The sequence below is a fragment of the Nerophis lumbriciformis genome, linkage group LG02 (assembly GCF_033978685.3).
Source record: "Nerophis lumbriciformis linkage group LG02, RoL_Nlum_v2.1, whole genome shotgun sequence".
In the NCBI taxonomy this organism is placed as follows: Eukaryota; Metazoa; Chordata; class Actinopteri; order Syngnathiformes; family Syngnathidae; genus Nerophis; species Nerophis lumbriciformis.
In genome coordinates, this window is record NC_084549.2 from 55,064,151 (window position 1) to 55,088,734 (window position 24,584).

A 24,584-nucleotide genomic window follows, 5' to 3' on the forward strand; every position below is an offset into this window, starting at 1 on the left:
TGTTTTTTATTTACATACCTTAATTGTTTCCAAACTGTGTCTCTAACACGGCAGTAAACAGCTGATCAAACACAACAGAAGTCATCGTCATGGACCCACTAGCTGCAGAAGCTAGCTCTCCATCAGCTAAACAGACTCAATCAGTCCACGGTGACGTTTTAGTGTATTTAGTGAGTAATTTGTGGAACTGAAACAATGCAAATGGAATGCCACTGTAAGTTAATAACACTAACACAAACACCTGTAAATGTGTAGGCATACTAGCTAATGCTAACAACGCTAGATTCATTACATTACGTATGAATAAGCATTAAAACACTTCTACAGACATCACATGTGGGACGGTCATACTTGCCAACCCTCCCGGATTTCCCGGGAAACTCCCGAAATTCAGCGCCTCTCCCGAAAACCTCCCGGGACAAATTTTCTCCCGAAAATCTCCCGAAATTCCAGCGGAGCTGGAAGCCACGCCCCTTCCAGCCCCATGCGGACTTGAGTTATGACAACTTGTATTCACGTCCGCTTTCCCACAATATAAACAGCGTGCCTGCCCAATCACGTTATAACTGTAGAATGATCGAGGGCGAGTTCTTGGTTTCTTATGTGGGTTTATTGTTAGGCAGTTTCATTAACGTCCTCCCAGCGCGGTAACAACACACAACAACAGCAGTCACGTTTTCGTCTACCGTAAAGCAGTTCGTCTGCCGTAAGCAGCAATGTTGTGACACTCTTAAACAAGGCAATACTGCCATCTACTGTACATGCATATGTGACAATAACATCTACGGCTTTTAGAGAGTGCAGTGCACAACTGCCTACACAACAAGGAGACGAAGCAGAAGAACGAGGAAGATACAGCCATGGCGACGCCGAGGACGAGTAAGATGAAGAAATACGCTTGACAGTTCCAAGCCGCAGCTGCGATTGGACCTGGATAGCCTCCTGGAAGAAGTAGTGGACTACCAAGTGCTTGGCAGTGAAGAAAAGATTGACCGGTTTTGGGCCATGCAAGGGAGAGATGGAAGATTCCAGACTCCAGTGCATTTGATGAAAGCACTTTTGTGCGTGCCACACAGCAATGCATCATCAGAGAGGGTGTTCAGCATGGTTAGAAAAATAGTGACAGAGAATAGAACACGGATGGACAATTCAACCCTTAACTCAACAATGAGTAGATGAGTGTTATGTGTGTGTATATGTGTAAATAAATGAACACTGAAGTTCAAGTATTATATATATATATATATATATATATATATATACATATATATATATATATATATATATATATATATATATATATATATATATATATATATATATATATATATATATATAGCGGGCAGCACGGTGGAAGAGGGGTTAGTGCGTCTGCCTCACAATACGAAGGTCCTGAGTAGTCGTGAGTTCAATCCCGGCCTCGGGATCTTTCTGTGTGGAGTTTGCATGTTCTCCCCGTGACTGCGTGGGTTCCCTCCGGGTACTCCGGCTTCCTCCCACCTCCAAAAACATGCACCTGGGGATAGGTTGATTGGCAACACTAAATTGGCCCTAGTGTGTGAATGTGAGTGTGAATGTTGTCTGTCTATCTGTGTTGGCCCTGCGATGAGGTGGCGACTTGTCCAGGGTGTACTCCGCCTTCCGCCAGATTGTAGCTGAGATAGGCTCCAGCGCCCCCCGCGACCCCGAATGGAATAAGCGGTAGAAAATGGATGGATGGATATATATATAGCTAGAATTCAAGCGGTAGAAAATGGATGGATGGATAGCTATATATCACTGAAAGTCAAGTATAAATAAAGTTGATTTGATTTGATGTGTGTGTGTGTATACATATATATATATGTATATATATATATATATATATATATATATATATATATATATATATATATATATATATATATATAAAATACTTGACTTGGTGAATTCTAGCTGTAAATATACTCCTACCCTCTTAACCACGCCCCCAACCGTGCCCTCCCCCCCATCCCCGACCACGCCCCCCACCCCCCACCTCCCGAAATCGGAGGTCTCAAGGTTGGCAAGTTGGCAAAAATGCTATGGACGCTTATTCCCGGTATACAGAATCAAAACAGGAAGTACAATTTCAACCCTCAATACCTGCTGTGAGCAAACTTGTCCAAAAGATAAAGCCATAGGACCAGTGACGTGCGGTGAGGTTCATGGCTGGTGAGGCACTGACTTCATCACAGTCAGATTTACAAACATATGAACCCTAAAAAGTATCTTATTCACCATTTGATTGGCAGCAGTTAACGGGCTATGTTTAAAAGCTCATACCAGCATTCTTCCCTGCTTGGCACTCAGCATCAAGGGTTGGAATTGGGGGTTAAATCACCAAAAATGATTCCCGGGCGCGGCGCCGCTGCTGCCCACTGCTCCCTTCACCTCCCAGGGGGTGAACAAGGGGATGGGTCAAATGCAGACGACAAATTTCATTACACCTAGTGTGTGTGTGACAATCACTGGTACTTTAACTTAACTTTAACTTTACACATACAAACTGTAGCACACAAAAAAGCACATTTAATAAAAAAAACGTTATTATGGTCTTACCTTTACTTATAAATTAATTCCATGCGCCACAACTAAAGCTCTCACTTAAACTTTCCACGTGCAAGATTGAATCTATTTAAAAAAGTGTAACCGAGGGTTTATAAATGTCGCCTATACTGTATGAAACTACAAAATAACAAACACGGAGGCTCCAGTTTACACGAGGACCACTTTATTTACCTTCTTTCAAAAACTTCCGCTCCACTCCGTGTCATCACTTCCGCTCTTAGCGCCTTCCAGTGTTGGGTTAGTTACTGAAAACCAGTAACTAGTTACAGTTACTAGTTACTTTATTTCAAAAGTAACTCAGTTACTAACTCAGTTACTTAAACCAAAAAGTAATGCGTTACTGTGAAAAGTAACTATTTAGTTACTTATATATATATTTTTTAATTTTTTTAAGGCCCCATTTAATGCCCTTTTAGCCTTCATTTTAGTACTGTTATTGCACTGGAGAATACCGTAATACAATCTGTTGTTCAACTTGACATGCATTTGCATCATTGAACTCTGCTAAGCAATGTGCTCTACATACAACACACAAAGACAAAGATATGTTTTAAAGGGCCAATTTGTTTCAGACCAGAACAAATTGACAAAACTATTTTAAATAGCTGCAACTTAACATACATAAGTAACAAACAGCATAATAACAACATAGCTGTAAAACAAGAAAGGCACACACTACATACATAAAGCCTAACCAGGCGTTTTCTCAAGGAATTCTGAAATAAAATCATGTCTGAAGCCCAGAACACTCTACACATTTCCCCACTTAGTTTAGAGAAAAGGAAATATTAGCCTGGCCCACTAGTATCCCTCTTTAGGTTTGTGAACTTTATAGTCTAAACATTTAGAGTGATGTGATAATCAAACACTCTAAAAGTTTAAAATGAAAGAGTATATAAGAGAATCGACAGAGTGTGTGTACCTTCACGTGTGCAGTGCCTCGTTAAAATCCAGCCGCTGTTGGAGGTGGAGGTGAGTGTGTCTCTTTACTAGCTTCGTCGAAGCATGTTGTTTTTGTCGCTGTTTCAGCATATTTGAAACTTACATTCAGCTAAAATGTTCTTTTCTTTGTGGTCGATAAAAGAAACGTACTGAAAATATCTCCATTTTAAGAAACTCGGCTTCGGGGTTCGCCATGACGTCTTGATAGTAGACACAGACACGCCCACTCCCCCACACACACACTCACACACACACACGTACACACAGACAGCGCGCGGCGCGCCTCTTTTTCGTCGCCTCTTCAGCAGCGACACTCAGATCTTCTCAGTTTCTAGCCGATACTACATAAAAAATAACGCAAAATAACGCAGTAACGCATCATGTAGTAACGGTAACGGAGTTACTGAATATAAAAAATAACGCGTTAGATTACTAGTTACCGCCGATAGTAACGGCGTTACAGTAACGCGTTACTTTGTAACGCGTTAGTCCCAACACTGGCGCCTTCAAAATAAGAGCTCAAGGCACATACTGTATAACAGCGGATAACAGGAACTTAGCATCACAAAGAGGAAAGGCCATGAAAATAGGTTACAAAAGTTATTTAATAAGAAGCCAAAAAGTGCAAAAACAATAATGTTCGTGTTGGAGGAGTTGTGAATTAGATACACCTGCAGTCTGCAGGTGTACCTAATGTTGTGGCCCTGCAGTCATTCACAACTCCTCCAACACGAACATTATTGTTTTTGCACTTTTTGGCTTCTTATGAAATAACTTTTTTAAATAGATTCAATCTTGCACGTGGAAAGTTTAAGTGTGGGCTTTAGTTGATATAACAATTCTACGGCGGGGGTGCAGGAGGCGGGATTACTGGAGCCTCAGCCAGTGCGTCTTTTGCAGCCGTTTTATGATCGCTCAGCACAAGAAATACGTTACACACATACAGTTGTTGACAAAATACACTGTACATTATATACCTCAGCTAACTAAACTATGGAAATGTATAATATAGTTCATATGGCAATACAGTCTCACTGCACAGCAGGCCAGCAGTTAGCCCAGTCCGGAATCCATGTTGAGGCACTGTGTGACGTGCCTCAACTGGCTGCTGTTCACCGCACCGTCTCTTCTCAGTATTTGAACGACAAATGTGAAAATTCAGCGATTTTGAATAAAAAATAATCTAAAACTGGTGTAGTTAAATGGAAAATAACTTTATAGTATAATCACTGGATACATATAACATTTTAATTAATTATTTTTCTTTTTACATTTTTTTTCTTTCCATGATGAGGCAGGTGAGGCGGGGCCTCACCTGCCTCTAGTGACTGCACGTCACTGCATAGGACAATTATAATTTCAGCCTTCTACTTTCCAGGTGAGAGGCAGGATTTATGATCTACAATAAACTTACAGGGAGAAGGGAAGCAAGGAAACAGCAGACCAATCAATGATGTAAACATAGGGACACAAGGAAGTGATCACAGCGCCACTATAAATAGTTTGTGTGCATTAGCGCTCATAATAACAATATCACTAATACTTGGTTAATATTCAAGTCCTGAAATGTAACTTGAGTATTGTTGATGCTTTTCGAATGCTTATTTATCCAATTTTATGGTCGGAATAATGGAGTTCCTATTGGCTTCGCTGTAAGCTGACTTTTATTTACGTTTATTTACTATTTGGACTGCATTAAAAAAATCCATCCGTCGTCATGTCTTTCATAATGATTGTGAACGATAGGCAACATTCCCCCAAAAGGGCACTTCCCCTTTAAGACATAATTGCACATAGTATCTAACAATGTTGATTAATGGTCAAGTACATGTCTTTGTGTTGTAGTGTAACCGTTACTCACACTCACGTTACTCTTTTTTTAAATGGGGCTCGTGCTGCTGTTTCACTCTTTTGTGGTGGTGACATTTTGCTACCTGGAAGAGGATGACAAAACATTTTAGCTAGTTTTGACGTAACTTTATCCTTTTAATGTTTTTCCACAAGAAACGAGTGGAGTCTGCAAAATGTTATTGCACATTTGTATGATGACTGAGACGATCCGTCACTTCATTTCTGTTTGTGCGGCCTTAATTTGTGTTTATTTCCTATCAGTGCTCTTATTTTAGTTCAATTTACCGCTTGTCTCCCTGAGCGCTGATTTCCCCTCACCTGCTGCTGATTGGCAGCCTGGCCACACCTGGTGCTAATCAGCAGGCTTCTCTTTATGCCTGCCTCGCCTACTCCGCAGCGCCCAAGGATTGACTATATGTTAAGTACCGTTTGCATGCATGACTGCTCTTTCTATATTAAAGTATATTAAAATCATTTTACCTGATCATCACTATCCTGGCTCCTGCATCTTGGAGTCACTACAACCGCAGCCGCAACAATGACAATAAAAATTATTCTGATTATGAACACTGTTCCACAAAGTTAGCAATTAAATTATGTATGAGTGACCATGCCAGGATTAAGATGACTAAAATCAAAGGACATGGTTCCTAAATATGAATATAAACAAACGGCGAGACATTATAAACATGCAATATTCATGGCAATGTTCCCAACAGATCGTTCCAGACCGTCTGCTTAGTGTCGCCCTCACAGCCTGCTCTCTTTCATTTCCCTCCCCCTGCTGTGAGGTAAGGGGCCTGTCAGTCACATGATGATGTGTTGCGCTTTCAAAACAAAACCATGTATACCTCCGCGGTATATTTTTACAAGTGCGTCTTTCTCCAATAATGAAATATTGAAGGGACACGTCCACCCCGGTACTACACCTATGTATGTGATGTTTTTGTAAAGCACCTCCCTCTTTGGGATTGGGCCCCGCCTCCTCAGCCACCAAGTCAGCATGCACGGAGTCCAGGAGTGCAACCATGAAGCGTGCATTGGTGTGTGTGCTGATGGCTGCCTGGAGCCTTGGTAAGGTCATTTGAGGTGAGCATGTCAGGTTATATGATGTTTGACCACATTTGTTGTCCTCTGACAGGATGTAGCAGCCAGACGGTGGACCAACCAGCAAAGAATGTGTACGCCATGAAAGGCGACTCAGTGACGCTGGACTGCAGCTATGAAAACTTTGTAGGCAACAACTACATCTTCTGGTACAAACAGGACGGGCAGGCGGCACCAAAGTTCATCCTGAGCCTCTTAATATTGGATGAGGGCAAGACTGAGAGCAGCTTTGAAAAGAGGTTCAGCTGCAGCATCAATGACACCGCCAAGCGAGCTCCTCTGAAGATCCAAGACGTGCAGCTGAACGACTCTGCTGTCTTCTACTGCGCCATCCAGCCCACAATGACTGACATCTCTGCTGCACCTGCACAAAAACCTCTGTAAGCTCCTCATCCCACTGTGGCTGTTTGAGAGCTGGTTCTGAGGAGGTTTTCACAGCTTTTGTCCTAGTCAGGACATCATGAGGGTGGCGAACTGGAGATGTTTTTTATTTCCATCCATCCATCCATTTTCAACCGCTTGTCCCTTTTGGGGTCGCGGGCGGTGCTGGAGCCAATCTCAGCTGCATTCGGGTGGAAGGCAGGGTACACCCTGGACAAGTCGCCACCTCATCACATACCTTAATTGTTTCCAAACCGTGTTTGTAACACGGCAGTAAAGGGCTGATCAAACACAACAGAAGTCATCATGATAGACCCACTGGCTGCGGAAGATATCTCCATCAGCTAAACAGACTCAATCAGTCCATGAAGATGTTTTAGTGAATTTATTGAGGAATTTGTGAAACTGAAACTGCCCCTGAAAAAGAAACGCTCTGGGTGCCAATGATCTGAACATTGAAGTAAATCACCTTAGCAGGTCTGTCTCTGCAATACCTATCATCAGGCCGGGTACATCTTTCGTAAACCTATTATCTACATTTTTGGCCAATTTTTTGGTTTTAAATGACATCACGTCCCGCTAACGTACCGCTCATCAATTATGCGTGGTGGTCAAGCCAGCGTCTGTTCTCAATGGGTAATAGGCGGCATTTAGCCTTTCTCGAATAAAAATGCCCTATTCTTGCGTTGTTTTCGGCTGTACGAACTATTTAAACTGCAAAAAGGATAAATGATTCTTCAGAAGAGTGCAAGATTTTACAAAATGACGAAGAAAAAAGTAGCATGCACTCCAGTCCAAAGGAGCAGAGTCGAAGTATGCAGGAGTTTGAACTCATTCCTTTACAGAATAAACACATTTGAAAAAACAAGTGCAACTGTACTTATTTGCACAAAAGTGTTAACATTGTATTCAATCAATCAATGTTTATTTATATAGCCCTAAATCACAAGTGTCTCAAAGGGCTGCACAAGCCACAACGACATCCTCGGTACAAAGCCCACATAAGGGCAAGGAAAAACTCACCCCAGTGGGACGTCGATGTGAATGACTATGAGAAACCTTGGAGAGGACCGCATATGTGGGTAACCCCCCCCCCCCCTCAAGGGGAGACCGAATGGCAATGGATGTCGAGTGGGTCTGACATAATATTGTGAGAGTCCAGGCCATAGTGGATGCAACATAATAGTATTTCCATGGCATATTGCATTGTAACCTTATCTCATTGATCTCATCTCATACTTTAGATGTCACGTTCAAACACAGGACATCTATTAAACAAGACAAAAGGCAAGGAATCAAACAGAGACAGAATTCAGTTTGGACTCAATTGAGGAGAGACATGCGTCAACCTGTAACCTCTTACAGTGTCTTAGCACGCTCTGACGAAGAAGGTTTTCGTCTCCTCTTTTAATTCAGATGTTCCATGTTCACGCACCAACATATGTCACAGCAGGAATGGGGAGTATTTAAAACAGTCATTGTTTTCGGTCACTTTGAAGTCCAAGAAGAGGATTTCTCGGGCTTGGGCTCTTCCTGGATCCAGCTGGGGCAGGTGTTGGAGGACAATGGATAACCCCTCCCGTCTCCTGACCACAGGGACTTCAAGAGGGCAGCGGGTCGTAAATAGCGTTGACCAAATAGTTGGAAGAGAGTTTGTGAATTACTTCAAAGAGAGTTCGTTTAACACTTCAAAGAGAGTTCCTCCGGGAGTTGAGCAGATCCTGCCATCTGTCCGTGTTGAAATCACAGTGGCGTTTCACGAGCCTTCTTCCTCTTGTTAGGCCTCGAAATACAGCATTCATAATACAACTTTTCTTTTGTGATAACTTACAAACAATTATTCCAACAGTGTGTGTGTTTATGTGTGCGTACACATGAAAAACATAACAAATATATGAACATAACAATGAACAGAGTTGTACTTTTTAGATGTCAGGGCCCTATGCAATATGTACACATATTCTTAATATAGTATACATTTTAACTGACCTTTATTTGACTATGTTTGTCTTTTTGTAGGTGACTAAAATACGCGGTGCTGCTGACCGCCGTCTAACGTTACGTTACTGTGTGTGATACATTGACTAACGTAATGTTACTGTGTGTGATACATTGACTAATGTAAAGTTATGTGTAGGTACCTCATGCAACCCTGCTTAAAAAAAATCACTTGACAAAAAGTATGAATAAGGTAGCGAACTGCAGTGGACGCAACATATTGCAGTGTTTGCAATGACATTATAACCATAGACATCTTATAAGTAGACGCAGCATTGGTTGCTGTGACGTGAGCAATTTGGCCGCCATCTTGAAGTGGTGATGAGGAGCCGGCGAGCAGCCTAAACTGACAGTTGACAGGTAGAGAACAAAGATGACGTTCAGCGTTTTCCTGCTCAAATGAGTGGACTGTTGAAAATAGGAATCGGGGGATTACTTTTCACAAGTAAGATTTAACATTAACGTACTATTGGTTGTATTTTATGAAAATAATATTACCACAGAGTTGAGAAGGAGCAAAGATCTACAATATTTGTATGTGAAAATCACAAAGAAATCTTCTGGGGGAGGATGACGACCCTACAGGGGTTTGGTTTACAAACTTTCTGCCCCACCTAAAACAAAATTCACCAGCAGCCACTGATTATGATGCATTCTCATTTTAGGCAAAGTATAAGACAATACTTTCTTAACAGTATAATTGTAACCAGGAACAAGTCTTCAAGTAACAATATTCAAATACTAACATTGTTGGGTAAAACAGAATTTGGTTTTATTCTGAATCCAGTGAAACAGATTGGTGGTTTTAGCTGATATAAAGACTTTCAGGTGTTTATATATGTTTAAGTATTTGGCAGACGCTTTTATCCAAAGCGACTTACATAAAAAAATACATATAAAACAATCACTGCAAACATTATCATTTAAGGGAAGAATGTAATACAAAATATCAATACAAAGTGTCAAGACAGAATAAACTCTCTGCTGCTGCAGCAACAGAGATACAGTCTACAGGTCCCTAAGATATATAGATATCTAATGTATTCATACATTGTTTATGTAGGATGTACACATGTATATATAACCTAATCATATTGTTTCTACAATTTAAAAATAGCTGACCGTTTTTTCCCCCTTCTCTGGGATTATATTCCCAGTTTTGATCTCGGACGTCTGGTCACTTATAGCGTATAAGAATATTATATTACTGTTAAGCAAACTATGAATAATAAAACACGCCAAAACATGTGTCTGTTATCACAGCTACACGTATGACAAAAAAGGGGGTGAAAATCAGTGGTATTCAGTGAGGTAAAATTAATTAAATGCGCTGACAGTTCATTGCTCCTGCCAAATGAATTGCACTGAGTGGAGCGGATCACCACTCCAAGATGGCGGCCACACGTCTCGCCTGCGCCAGTAGGCAGTAGCTCTCCATGCTGCGTCTACTTATAAGATGTCTATGGTTATAACGTTAGCAGTGAGTTTGCAGCCTCACTGATTTAACTACACAGCAAATAAAAGTCACGTTACTTAGCCAATAAACGTTAGCTTACATTCAAAACTTACCCTTCTTTGTGCAACTTCAAATGTCGAACAAAGGTCTGTAATATTCGAACTGCGTGATTTGCATACGGCAATTCGTTTTTTGTTGATCAAGTCGTAGTTGTTATACCCGAACGAAACCAACTTTGGCATAATTGTTTCTCACTGGCACGTTGTTGGACAACTCTTGTTCATTGGTTGTCCTGCAATTTGATTGGATGAATGCTGTGTGATGAAAACAACGTAGATCTAATTTGATTGGCTATTGTACTGAGAGCACACCAGCTGACAGGAACAACACGCTGATAGACACAGACGAAGAAAATGAAAAATACGGAGAAATCCCAAATAACTTTTTAAGCTTTGGATTTTGGGGAAAGTAGCAAGTCATGTCAAGTCAAAAGGCTCAAGTTCAAGTGAAGTCACAAGTCATTGATGTTAAAGTCTAAGTCGAGTTGCAAGTCTCTTTACATTTTGTCAAGTCGAGTCTAAAGTCATCAAATTCATGACTCGAGTCTGACTCGAGTCCAAGTCATGTGACTCGAGTCCACACCTCTGATAAATGGCTTTCGCTTTGCATAGTAGAGCTTTAACTTGCACTTACAGATGTAGCGACGAACTGTATTTTAGTGACAGTGGTTTTCTGAAGTGTTCCTGAGCCCATGTGGTGATATCCTTTAGAGATTGATGTCGGTTTTTGATACAGTGCCGTCTGAGGGATCGACGGTCACGGTCATTCAACGTTGGGTTCCGGCCATGCCGCTTACGTGGAGTGATTTCTCCAGATTCTTTGAACCTTTTGATGATATTATGGACCGTAGATGTTGAAATCCCTAAATTTCTTGCAAATGCACTTTGAGAAACGTTGTTCTTAAACTGTTTGACAATTTGCTCACGCAGTTGTGGACAAAGGGGTGTACCTCGCCCTATCTTTTCTTGTGAAAGACTGAGCATTTTTTGGGAAGCTGTATTTAAACCCAAACATGGCATCCACCTGTTCCCAATTAGCCTGCACACCTGTGGGATGTTCCAAATAAGTGTTTGATGAGCATTCCTCAACTTTATCAGTATTTATTGCCACCTTTCCCAACTTCATTGTCACGTGTTGCTGGCATCAAATTCTAAAGTTAATGATTATTTGCAAAAAAAAAAAGGTTACCAGTTTGAACATCAAATATGTTGTCTTTGTAGCATATTCAACTGAATGTGGGTTGAAAATGATTTGCAAATCATTGTATTCCGTTTATATTTACATCTAACACAATTTCCCAACTCATATGGAAACGGGGTTTGTACGTTATGAATTGATTTATTTACACAAAAATATTTTGTAAATGTTTATTTACATACCTTAATTGTTTCCAAGCAGTAAACGGCTGATCAAACACAACAGAAGTCATCGTCAAGGACCCACTAGCTGCGGAAGCTATCTCTCCATCAGCTAAAAAGACTCAATCAGTCCACTGTGACGTTTTAGAGAATTTATTGAGGAATTTGTGAAACTGAAACAATGCAAATAGGATGCCATTGTAAGTTAATAACACTAACACAAACACCCAGAGGTGGGACCAAGTCATTGCTTTGCAAGTCACAAGTAAGTCTCAAGTCTTTACCCTCAAGTCTCGAGTCAAGTCCCGAGTCAAGACAGGGCAAGTCCGAGTCAAGTCCAAAGTCAAGACTGGAAAGTCTCAAGTCAAGTCCCAAGTCCTGCATTTTGAGTTTCGAGTCCTTTCAAGTCATTTAACCACAGACTAATATATTTACACAGATTGTGTATGCTTCAGTCTACCCCAGGGCAGCTGTGGCTATGAAAGTAGCTTACCACCACCAGGTGTGAATGAATGATGGGTTCTACATGTAAAAGCGACTTTGGGTACTTAGAAAAGCGCTATATAAATCCCAGTTATTATTATTTTAAAACGCTGTATTTATTTATTAAAACAAGTGCATTTGAAATTGCAGGGAAAAAGATAGTGCTGACATTGCACTTCAAAATAGCACTATTAACCAGTCATTTTAAACATGTAACTCATTCCTTTACAAAATAAACACAATTGAAAAAAACAAGTGCAACTGTACTTATTTGCACAAAAGTGTTAACATTGTATTTCCATGGCATACTGCATTGTAACTAGTTCCACAGCAGTTTCTATCCTGTTCTTACCTTATCTCATTGATCTCATCTCATACTGAATGTGTGTTTATGTGTGCGTACACATGAAAAACATAACAAATACATGAACATAACAATGAACAGAGTTGTACTTTTTAGATGTCAGGACCCTATGCAATATGTACACATATTCTTAATATAGTATACATTTTAACTGACCTTTATTTGACTATGTTTGTCTTTTTGTAGGTGGCTAAAATACGCGGTGCTGCTGACTGCCGTCTAACGTTACGTTACTGTGTGTGATACATTGACTAACGTAATGTTACTGTGTGTGATACATTGACTAACGTAATGTTACTGTGTGTGATACATTGACTAACGTAATGTTACTGTGTGTGATACATTGACTAACGTAATGTTACTGTGTGTGATACATTGACTAACGTTACGTTACTGTGTGTGATACATTGACTAACGTTACGTTACTGTGTGTGATACATTGACTAACGTAATGTTACTGTGTGTGATACATTGACTAACGTTACGTTACTGTGTGTGATACATTGACTAACGTAACGTTATGTATAGGTACCTCATGAAACCCTGCTTAAAAAAAAATCACTTGACAAAAAGTATGAATAAGGTAGCAAACTGCAGTGGACGCAACAGATTGCCGTGTTTGCAATGACGTTATAACCATAGACATCTTATAAGTAGACGCAGCATTGGTTGCTGTGACGTGAGCAATTTGCCCACCATCTTGAAGTGCTGATGAGGAGCCGGCGATCGCCTAAACTGACAGTTGAAAGGTAGAAAACAAAGATGGTGTTCAGCGTTTTCCTGCTCAAATGAGCGGACTGTTGAAAATAGGAATCGGGGGATTACTTTTCACAAGTAAGATTTAACATTAACGTACTATTGGTTGTATTTTATGAAAATAATATTACCACAGAGTTGAGAAGGATCAAAGATCTTCAATATTTTTATGTGAAAATCACAAAGAAATCTTCTGGGGGAGGATGACGCCCCTACAGGGGTTTGCTTTACAAACTTTCAGCCCCACCTAAAACAAAATTCACCAGCCACTACTGATTATGATGCATTCTCATTTTAGGCAAAGTATAAGACAATACTTTCTTAACAGTATAATTGTAACCAGGAATCAGTCTTCAAGTAACAATATTCAAATACTAACATTGTTGGGTTAAACAGAATTTGGTTTTATTCTGAATCCAGTGAAACAGATTGGTGATTTTAGCTGATATGAAGACTTTCAGGTGTTTATATATGTTTAAGTATTTGGCAGACGCTTTTATCCAAAGCGACTTACATAAAATAATACATATAAAACAATCACTGCAAACATTATCATTTAAGGGAAGAATGTAATAGAAAATATCAATACAAAGTGTCAAGACAGAATAAACTCTCTGCTGCTGAAGCAACAGAGATACAGTCTATAGGTCCCTAAGATATAGATATCTAATGTATTCATACATTGTTTATGTAGGATACACGCATATGTATATATAACCTAATCATATTGTTTCTTCAACTTAAAAATAGCTTACCGTTTTTTTCCCCCTTCTCTGGGATTATATTCCCAGTTTTGATCTCGGACGTCTGGTCACTTATAGCGTATAAGAATATTATATTACTGTTAAGCAAACTATGAATAATAAAACACGCCAAAACATGTGTCTGTTACACACGTATGACAAAAAAGCGCGTGAAAATCAGTGGTATTCAGTGAGGTAAAATGAATTAAATGCGCTGACAGTTCATTGCTCCTGCCAAATGAATTGCACTGAGTGGAGCGGATCACCACTCCAAGATGGCGGCCCCGCGCCTCGTCTGCGCCAGTAGGCAGTAGCGCTCTATGCTGCGTCTACTTATAAGATGTCTATGGTTATAACGTTAGCAGTGAGTTTGCAGCCTCACTGATTTAACTACACAGCAAATAAAAGTCACGTTACTTAGCCAATAAATGTTATCTTACATTCAAAACTTACCCTTCTTTGCAGGGCCGGCCCGTGGCATAGGCCGTATAGGCAAATGCTAAGGGCGCCGTCCATCAGGGGGCGCCACGCCAGTGCCACAAATGTTGGAGAAAAAAAAAAAGAAAAAGAAAAAGTTGGTACTATTATTTCTAAATACAAAAAATAATCCCACGTTAATTAAAATGCAAAGTAAAGCCTATTTAATAGAAATATTATTTGTTACAACATTACGCCCACCCCCCCGCACGGTGCGCCCCCTCCCTTCCCGTATCATGACTCTTTTTGGACGTCACCACATCAAAAAATCAACACAAGATGTCAAAACGGCCAAAACTGTCAGGTGCCCAGGGAAGAAAAAAGAGAAAAGAAGAGGAGGAGAAACGAGAAAATACAGAGGTAGCAGGTAGGTATTAGCCTCCATGAAATTATTTGTCTGTTACAGAATGTGATAGTAACCTGGCTTTTTAACATTAAGCTAATGTTACATGATTCGGCAATTGCTAATCAATAAATAGCTAGTTCTGTTTTAACGTCGGGTTAATATTGTGGAGGGGACTAAATTGTTATGGAAAATAATAATGTAACGTTAGGTAATTACAGTACTCCCGCCTTACATTCCTCAGGGACATTTCTTTCTTTCTTTAGTTTATTTGGAACATGAACACACTTACATCATAATACATCACACAATTTCATATCATTTCATTTTACATCATGCCCGAAAAGGAGTAGGAAGAAGCAAAGCTTATTTAATCCTACCCCTTTCCCACTTCAAAGCGTTTACAAATATATAGAATCATTTACTGACCTTTTTATATAATAAAATAACATCTATGAATTAGTATACAACAGTTTTGTAATATGTAATTAATTAATTAATTCAGTCATTATTAACATACTGAGATGAAGAATATCTTATTTTCAATAAGGTTGAAAGTATTTCTCATAATTCTTCTTCTTTGTACTCTGTAAGCACTATTATTTTGAACAACCTCTTAAACTGGATCATATCAGTACAATTTTTAACTTCTTTACTTAATCCATTCCATCATTTAATTCCACATACTGATATGCTAAAAGTTCTAAGTGTTGTACGTGCATATAAATGTTTGTATTAGATCTTTTAAGCAGGTGTTTTTTGTTTACATTGTTATTGCCTTCTGGTTAGCTAATGTTTGCCCTGCAGGTAATAGTCACTTTTCCACCCCTTTATATATTAGGTATAGTTGTAAGTAAAAAAAAAAAGGTCAAAGACAAAGCTATTCGGGTTCTTGTGAGTATATACACTTCACTGCCGATGTGGGGGGGGGCGCCACCTAAAATCTTGCCTAGGGCGCCAGATTGGTTAGGGCCGGGCCTGCTTCTTTGTGCAACTTCAAATGTCGAACGAAGTTGGAAGTTGTTGCGTCTCCGTCTGTAATATTCGAACTGCGTGATTTGCATACGGCAATTCGTTTTTTGTTGACCAAGTCGTAGTTTTTATACCCGAACGAAACCAACTTTAACATAATTGTTTATCACTGGCACGTTGTTGGACAACTCTAGTTCATTGGTTCTCCTGCAATTTGATTGGATGAATGCTGTGTGATGAAAACAACGTAGTTCTAATTTGATTGGCTGTTGTACTGACAGCACACCAGCTGACAGGAATAACACGCTGATAGACAGACGAAGAAAATGAAAAATACGGAGCGCTCCCAAATAACTTTTTAAGCTTTGGATTTTGGGGAAAGTGGCAAGTCATGTCAAGTCATGTCAAGTCAAAAGGCTCAAGTCCAAGTGAAGTCACAAGTCATTGATGTTAAAGTCTAAGTCGAGTTGCAAGTCTCTTTACATTTTGTCAAGTCGAGTCTAAAGTCATCAAATTCATGACTCGAGTCTGACTCGAGTCCAAGTCATGTGACTCGAGTCCACACCTCTGCAAACACCTGTAAATGTGTAGGCATACTAGCTAATGCTAACAACGCTAGATTCATTACATTACGATAGCACGTATGAATAAGCATGAAAACACTTTTACAGACATCACATGTGGGACGGTTCAATAAATAAGAATTGGGACAAGCGGTGGATGGATGGATGGATGTTTGAGTCAAACTGTGAAACTTACAAACGTTGCTCGGAGTGATAAATGAAGAATCTTTTCGAGCAAAAAACGCTATGGGCACTTAATCCTGGTTTACAGCATCAAAATGGGAAGTACATTTTCAACCCGCAATACTTTCAGTGAGGAAACTTGTCCAAAAGATGGCGCCATAGGACAATTATCATTTCAGCTATCTACTTTCCAGGTGAGAGGCAGGATTTATGATCTACAATAAACTTACAGGGAGAAGGGAAGCGAGGAAACAGCAGACCACTCGATGATGTAAACATAGGGACACAAGGAAGTGATCACAGCACCGCTATAAATAGTTTGTCTGCGTTAGCGCTCATAATAACAAAATCACTAATACTTGGTTAATATTCAAGTCCTGAAATGTAACTTGAGTATTGTTGATGCTTTTCGAATGCTTATTTATCCAATTTTATGGTCGGAATAATGGAGTTCCTATTGGCTTTGCTGTAAGCTCACTTTTATTTACGTTTATTTACTATTTGGACTGCATTAAAAAAAATCTATCCGTCGTCATGTCTTTCATAATGATTGTGAATGATAGGCAAAATTCCCCAAAAAGGGCACTTCCCCTTTAAGACATAATTGCACATAGTATCTAACAATGTTGATTAATGGTCAAGTACAGGTCTTTGTGTTGTAGTGTAACCGTTACTCACACTCACATTACTCTTTTTTTAAATAGGGCTCGTGCTGCTGTTTCACTCTTTTGTGGTGGTGACATTTTGCTACCTGGAAGAGGATGACAAAACATTTTAGCTAGTGTTGACGTAACTTTATCCTTTTAATGTTTTTCCACAAGAAACGAGTGGAGTCTGCAAAATGTTATTGCACATTTGTATGATGACTGAGACGATCCGTCACTTCATTTCTGTTTGTGCGGCCTTAATTTGTGTTTATTTCCTATCAGTGCTCTTATTTTGGTTCAATTTACTGCTTGTCTCCCTGAGCGCTGATTTCCCCTCACCTGCTGCTGATTGGCAGCCTGGCCACACCTGGTGCTAATCAGCAGGCTTCTCTTTATGCCTGCCTCGCCTACTCCGCAGCGCCCAAGGCTTGACTATATGTTAAGTACCGTTTGCATGCATAACTGCTCTTTCTATGTTAAAGTATATTCAAATCATTTTACCTGATCATCACTATCCTGGTTCCTGCAACTTGGGGTCACTACAACTGCAGCCGCAACAATGACAATAAAGATTATTCTGATTATGAACACTGTTCCACAAAGTTAGCAATTAAATTATGTATGAGTGACCATGCCAGGATTAAGATGACTAAAATCTAAGGACATGGTTCCTAAATATGAATATAAACAAACGGAAAGACATTATAAACATGCAATATTCATAGCAATGTTCCCAACAGATCGTTCCAGACCGTCTGCTTAGTGTCGCCCTCACAGCCTGCTCTCTTTTGGTTCTCTCCCCCTGCTGTGAGGTAAGGGGCCTGTCAGTCACATGATGATGTGTTGCGCTTTCAAAACAAAACCATGTATACCTCCGCGGTATATTTTTACAAGTGCGTCTTTCTCCAATAATGAAATATTGAAGGGACACGTCCACCCCGGTACTACACCTATGTACTGTATGTGATGTTTTTGTGAAGCACCTCCCTCTTTGGGATTGGGCCCCGCCTCCTCAGCCACCAAGTCAGCGTGCACGGAGTTCAGGAGTGCAAACATGAAGGGAACATTGGTGTGTGTGCTGATGGCTGCCTGGACCCTTGGTAAGGTCATTTGAGGTGAGCATGTCAGGTTGTATGATGTTTGACCACATTTGTTGTCCTCTGACAGGATGTGGCAGCCAGACGGTGCACCAGCCAGCAGAGAATGTGTACGCCATGAAAGGCGACTCAGTTACGCTGGACTGCAGCTATGAAAACTCTCTAGGCAACAACTACATCTACTGGTACAAACAGGACGGGCAGGCGGCACCAAAGTTCATTCTGAGCCTCTCCATAATGAGTCTGGGCAAGACTGAGAGCAGCTTTGAAAAGAGGTTGAGCTGCAGCATCAATGACACCGCCAAGCGAGCTCCTCTGAAGATCCAAGACGTGCAGCTGAACGACTCTGCAGTCTTCTACTGCGCCATCCAGCCCACAATGACTGACATCTCTGCTGCAGCCGCACAAAAACCTCTGTGGGCTCCTCATCCCACTGTGGCTGTTTCAGAGCTAGTTCTGTGGAGGTTTTCACAGCTTTTGTCCTAGTCAGGACATCACAGGGGTGGCGAACTGGAGATGTTTTTTATTTACATACCTTAATTATTTCCAAACTGTGTTTGTAACACGGCAGTGAAGGGCTGATCAAACACAACAGAAGTCATCATGATAGACCCACTAGCTGTGGAAAATATCTCCATCCGCTAAACATACTCAATTAGTCTGTACATTGAAGTAAATCACCTATGCAGGTCTGTCTCTGCTATGCCTATCAGGCCGGGTACATCTTTCTTAAACCTATTATCTACATCTTTCTGTGGCCAAATGTTTGGTTTTACAAACCCCGTTTCCATACGAGTTGGGAAATTATGTTAGATGTAAATATAAACGGAATACAATGATTTGCAAATCATTTTCAACCCATATTCAGTTGAATATGCTACAAAGACAACATATTTGATGTTCAAACTGACAAAAAAGTTGAGGAATGCTCATCAAACACTTATTTGGAACATCCCACAGGTGTGCAGGCTAATTGGGAACAGGTGGGTGCCATGATTGGGTAAAAAAACAGCTTCCCAAAAAATGCTCAGTCTTTCACAAGAAAGGATGGGGCGAGTCACAACTGCGTGAGCAAATAGTCAAACAGTTTAAGAACAACGTTTCTCAAAGTGCATTTGCAAGAAATTTAGGGATTTCAACATCTACGGTCCATAATATCATCAAAAGGTTTAGAGAATCTGGAGAAATCATTCCACGTAAGCGGCATGGCCGGAAACCAACATTGAATGACCGTGACCTTCGATCCCTCAGACGGCACTGTATCAAAAACCGACATCAATCTCTAAAGGATATCACCACATGGGCTCAGGAACACTTCAGAAAACCACTGTCACTAAATACAGTTCATCGCTACATCTGTAAGTGCAAGTTAAAGCTCTACTATGCAAAGCGAAAGCCATTTATCAACAACATCCAGAAACGCCGCCGACTTCTCTGGGCCTGAGATCATCTAAGATGGACTCATGCAAAGTGGAAAAGTGTTCTGTGGTCTGACGAGTCCACATTTCAAATTGTTTTTGGAAATATTCGACATTGTGTCATCCGGACCAAAGGGGAAGCGAACCATCCAGACTGTTATCAACGCAAAGTTCAAAAGCCAGCATCTGTGATGGTATGGGGGTGCATTAGTGCCCAAGGCATGGGTAACTTACACATATGTGAAGGCACCATTAATGCTGAAAGGTACATACAGGTTTTGGAACAACATATGCTGCCATCTAAGCGCCGTCTTTTTCATGGACGCCCCTGCTTATTTCAGCAAGACAATGCCAAGCCACATTTAGCACGTGTTACAACAGCGTGGCTTCGTAAAAAAAGAGTGCGGGTACTTTCCTGGTCCGCCTGCAGTCCAGACCTGTCTCCCATCGAAAATGTGTGGCGCATTATGAAGCGTAAAATACGACAGCGGAGACCCCGGACTGTTGAACGACTGAAGCTTTACATAAAAGAAGAATGGGAAAGAATTCCACTTTCAAAGCTTCAACACTTAGTTTCCTCAGTTCCCAATCGTTTATTGAGTGTTGTTAAAAGAAAAGGTGATGTAACACAGTGGTGAACATGCCTTTTCCCAACTACTTTGGCACGTGTTGCAGCCATGAAATTCTAAGTTAATTATTATTTGCAAAAAAAAAAAAAAGGTTTATGAGTTTGATATACATATTGTTTTGCCTTTTGGTTCGGGACCCTTTGGGACTGTGTGACAAGGGGTGGCACTTTCGCGACTTCTGCGGTGCTTTTTTGTGGACTTCTGGATCTGCCTGCCGAGAGCCTTTTGGCCATGGAGACCAGCTGCTGGGTCTTTGCCACACCAGAGTCCGTTTGGAGAGACTGGAGGAGATGTGGATGAAGAAACAGGGCTGCGGAGCTAGCTCTGAGCGCCGGGACGGACAAGCTTCACAATGTCTTGGCTGAATGAGCAGGTATCAGCCACCTCAGTCTCCTTAGACACATCCTCGCTCATCCATGCGGACTGGACACTGGCCGAGTTAGTGGTCGGCCGAGAGTGGAGTCGGTTCTCTTGGTTGCTTTGTTGGGTCTGCTCCTGTTTCTGGCCATGCTCCCTCCACCCCAGCAGACGATGGCGTAGAACACCCCAGAGGCCACCACAGTGTACATGGTTCTTTTACTTTTTATTCACAGCTGTATGTAGAAGTGGCTGGTTGCATCAGCTCTGCTCTTTTAATGTCTTTAATGTCCTTTGTGGTCTTTGATGTTTCCCTCTTACACACATGTAAGAGGGATGTGTGCTATGGCTATGAGTTGTTTTTTCCCTTGGCTTTCGTCTGGACCCCCTCTCCAGGGGCCCAGGCTTAGACGGATTTTTTATTTTTTTTATTTTCCTCACCCCCCCATTGTTTACCTGTACCTCACCTTTTTTGTAAGGGGCGCCGGAAGTTGGCAGACTCGTCAGCGATCCTGTTCTGTCTCCCTGTAATGTTTGTTTGATCTTGAATGGGATTGCGCTGAAATTTTTAATTTCCCCTCGGGGATTAATAAAGTATTTCTGATTCTGATCTCAGCCCAGCCACACTGAGAATCATCATTTAGGGAGAAGTTGTGATGGACAACACTCAAGACCTGCCAAAATCTGCTGGGCCATTGTGAACTGAAACCAAAATGACCATTTTCCGGGCTATGGAGCGCACCCACAAAATTTTAGAAGAAAAATATCTTTTTTCATATATTTACTTCTACAGACATCACACGTGGGACGGTTCAAAAAGTAAGAATTGTTTCAGTTAAACTGTGAAACTTACTTACATTCAACACATTGTTTATTAAAAAATAATCAAATAACAATATCTTATAATAAATACAAATATTAGAGAAATAAAGAAGCCTACAATTTTTGGTTGTTTTCCGCTCCATTTGCAGAATGGCGATATATTATATATATCTCAATATTTTTTCCGTAAAGTTTAAACAAAACACAAAACAGTCCTAGTTACCTGAGGTACTAAGTATGTCATTATTATGACTTAGTAAGTCAATATTTTTACTTAGTAATTTGAGGTTAGTTGGTCTAAATTGTCAAACGATTGCTTCTCTGATGTACCCATCATGTCCAGAAGTCTCTTCTTTATCTGGATGTCTTCTTCTACTGCATTCAGCAACTTTGTCTCGATTGGAAGTTTTCGTTTTAGTCTGTCGTGCTTGTGGCTGTTGAGTTTTGCCTAGTGAAAAACATTTTTTTTTTATAAGGATTTTTACAAAATTACATTCAACAATTACATTCAACAATCATGAATCCGGATAGTCGAACCTCGGATTCAGGAGGAACAGTGTGGTTTTCGTCCTGGTCGTGGAACTGTGGACCAGCTCTATACTCTTGGCAGGGTCCTTGAGGGTGCATGGGAGTTTGCCCAACCAGTCTACATGTGCTTTGTGGACTTGGAGAAGGCATTCGACCATGTCCATCGGGAAGTCCTGTGGGGAGTGCTCAGAGAGTATGGGGTATCAGACTGTCTGATTGTGGCAGTCCGCTCCCTGTATGATCAGTGCCAGAGCTTGGTCCGCATTGCCGGTAGTAAGTCGGACACGTTTCCAGTGAGGGTTGGACTCCGCCAAGGCTGCCCTTTGTCACCGATTCTGTTCATAACTTTTATGGACAGAATTTCTAGGCGCAGTCAAGGCGTTGAGGGGATCTGGTTTGGTGGCTGCAGGATTAGGTCTCTGCTTTTTGCAGATGATGTGGTCCTGATGGCTTCATCTGGCCAGGATCTTCAGCTCTCACTGGATCGGTTCGCAGCCGAGTGTGAAGCGACTGGGATGAGAATCAGCACCTCCAAGTCCGAGTCCATGGTTCTCGCCCGGAAAAGTGTGGAGTGCCATCTCCGGGTTGGGGAGGAGATCTTGCCCCAAGTGGAGGAGTTCAAGTACCTCGGAGTCTTGTTCACGATTGAGGGAAGAGTGGATCGTGAGATCGACAGGCGGATTGGTGCGGCGTCTTCAGTAATGCGGACGCTGTATCGATCCGTCGTGGTGAAGAAGGAGCTGAGCCGGAAGGCAAAGCTCTCAATTTACCGATCGATCTACGTTCCCATCCTCACCTATGGTCATGAGCTTTGGGTTATGACCGAAAGGACAAGATCACGGGTACAAGCGGCCGAAATTAGTTTCCTCCGCCGGGTGGCGGGGCTCTCCCTTAGAGATAGGGTGAGAAGCTCTGCCATCCGGGGGGAGCTCAAAGTAAAGCCGCTGCTCCTCCACATCGAGAGGAGCCAGATGAGGTGGTTCGGGCATCTGGTCAGGATGCCACCCGAACGCCTCCCTAGGGAGGTGTTTAGGGCACGTCCGACCGGTAGGAGGCCGCGGGGAAGACCCAGGACATGTTGGGAAGACTATGTCTCCCGGCTGGCCTGGGAACGCCTCGGGGTCCCACAGGAAGAGCTGGACGAAGTGGCTGGGGAGAGGGAAGTCTGGGCTTCCCTGCTTAGGCTGCTGCCCCCGCGACCCGACCTCGGATAAGCGGAAGAAGATGGATGGATGGATGGAATCATGAATAAATTATTTGGGATAAACCCACTTTAGTACAGATGTAAGATAGTGACATGTTATTTACAACATGTCAAATTGCCCTCAACATCGTTGGGAAACAATGTGTGTCAACTCAATACAGCACTTCGGGGTATTTTAATTTTGACAGAAAAAAAAAAAAATTTAATGCAACTACAGTTTTAGTTACCTCAATATTATTTATTACAAGAAACTACTGAAAGCAGTTTTAATACAACCCTATTTAAATACATCTAAAACAGCTGTACTTTAATATATGCTTGCCATCTTGACTTCTGATTCCAAAGCAAGTATTTTTGTCACACTGTTGTCAAACAATGATAATATTAAAACAAATGGGCAAAATATGATTCAACATTGTTGAAAGTGGTCATTGAGAGCATTTGTAATTGCAGTGCAGTTCATATAAAAATGTTTTGATGCCCCAGATATACAACATCTATCTGCCTTTTAACAATATTACTTCATAGCAATGAAGTTAGCGCCCACATACCTGAAGTAGAGCGCTTCTCTCTTTCACCACAGAAGATTGTGGATTGCTCCTATTGGAATCTCGCTGCTCTTGTACATCATTTGGCATATCTTGGTCTGTGACCAGGCTGTCAAGGGTGAATGGAGAATCTGAACTCCTGTGAGAGCTTGTGTCAATATCTGATGTTTCTATTCCAAATTGAATGGATGTAGTTGATGGAGAACCGCCCGAGATCTGCTCGCATAGTTCAAAGTACAGCAAAACAACTCTACCGTAACCACTTCTTCCACCTGCGTCGACTGCTTGTCGGTACTTTCCACGGATCGTTTTCAGATTCGTGCCAATAGTTGTTTTTGTGATGTCCTCTTTCCGATGATGAAATTCCTGAGATGTCCCTCCAAGTCTGTACCGTTCCAAAATAGGGTAAGAATTTCACCAGACTTGGACTGGCAAGTTTCCCAGTCAACACTTTGTTGAGTTTTGTTAACTTTAAACTCCAAAACGATACTTAAAAGTATCTCTACTCCTCTTGTCAGTCCACATATATTATTATTTTTTGCCGTGACCCGCCATTTTTGCTATATGCCGCCTCCGGAAATGACGTTTTGGATGTTTCTGATTGGCTAAAATGGTCTTAAGTCCTAGGCTACAGCATTTGACATGCGTATGACACTCAGTGTATGCGTTTGCTTGGGGACAGTAATAGTTTTTTAAATGCGCAGGTGT

General features: G+C 41.2%; 1 protein-coding gene and 1 gene segment (V, D, J or C); both read left to right on the top strand.

Moving 5' to 3' along the window:
* Positions 1 to 6,308: 6,308 nt before the first annotated feature.
* On the top strand, positions 6,309 to 6,873 carry LOC140679583 (T cell receptor alpha variable 38-1-like). The segment is given in 2 exon segments: positions 6,309 to 6,456; positions 6,524 to 6,873. Coding segments are annotated over 2 exon segments (396 nt in total).
* Positions 6,874 to 10,259: 3,386 nt separating this feature from the next.
* LOC133609334 (uncharacterized) overlaps positions 10,260 to 24,584 on the top strand; it is a 52,582-nt gene continuing 38,257 nt past the window's right edge. Inside the window, exons 1-3 of the mRNA XM_072915246.1 lie at positions 10,260 to 10,287; positions 18,254 to 18,373; positions 18,441 to 18,834. Coding sequence (XP_072771347.1) covers positions 10,260 to 10,287; positions 18,254 to 18,373; positions 18,441 to 18,834 — 542 coding nt within the window. The remainder of the gene's footprint in view (positions 10,288 to 18,253; positions 18,374 to 18,440; positions 18,835 to 24,584) is intronic.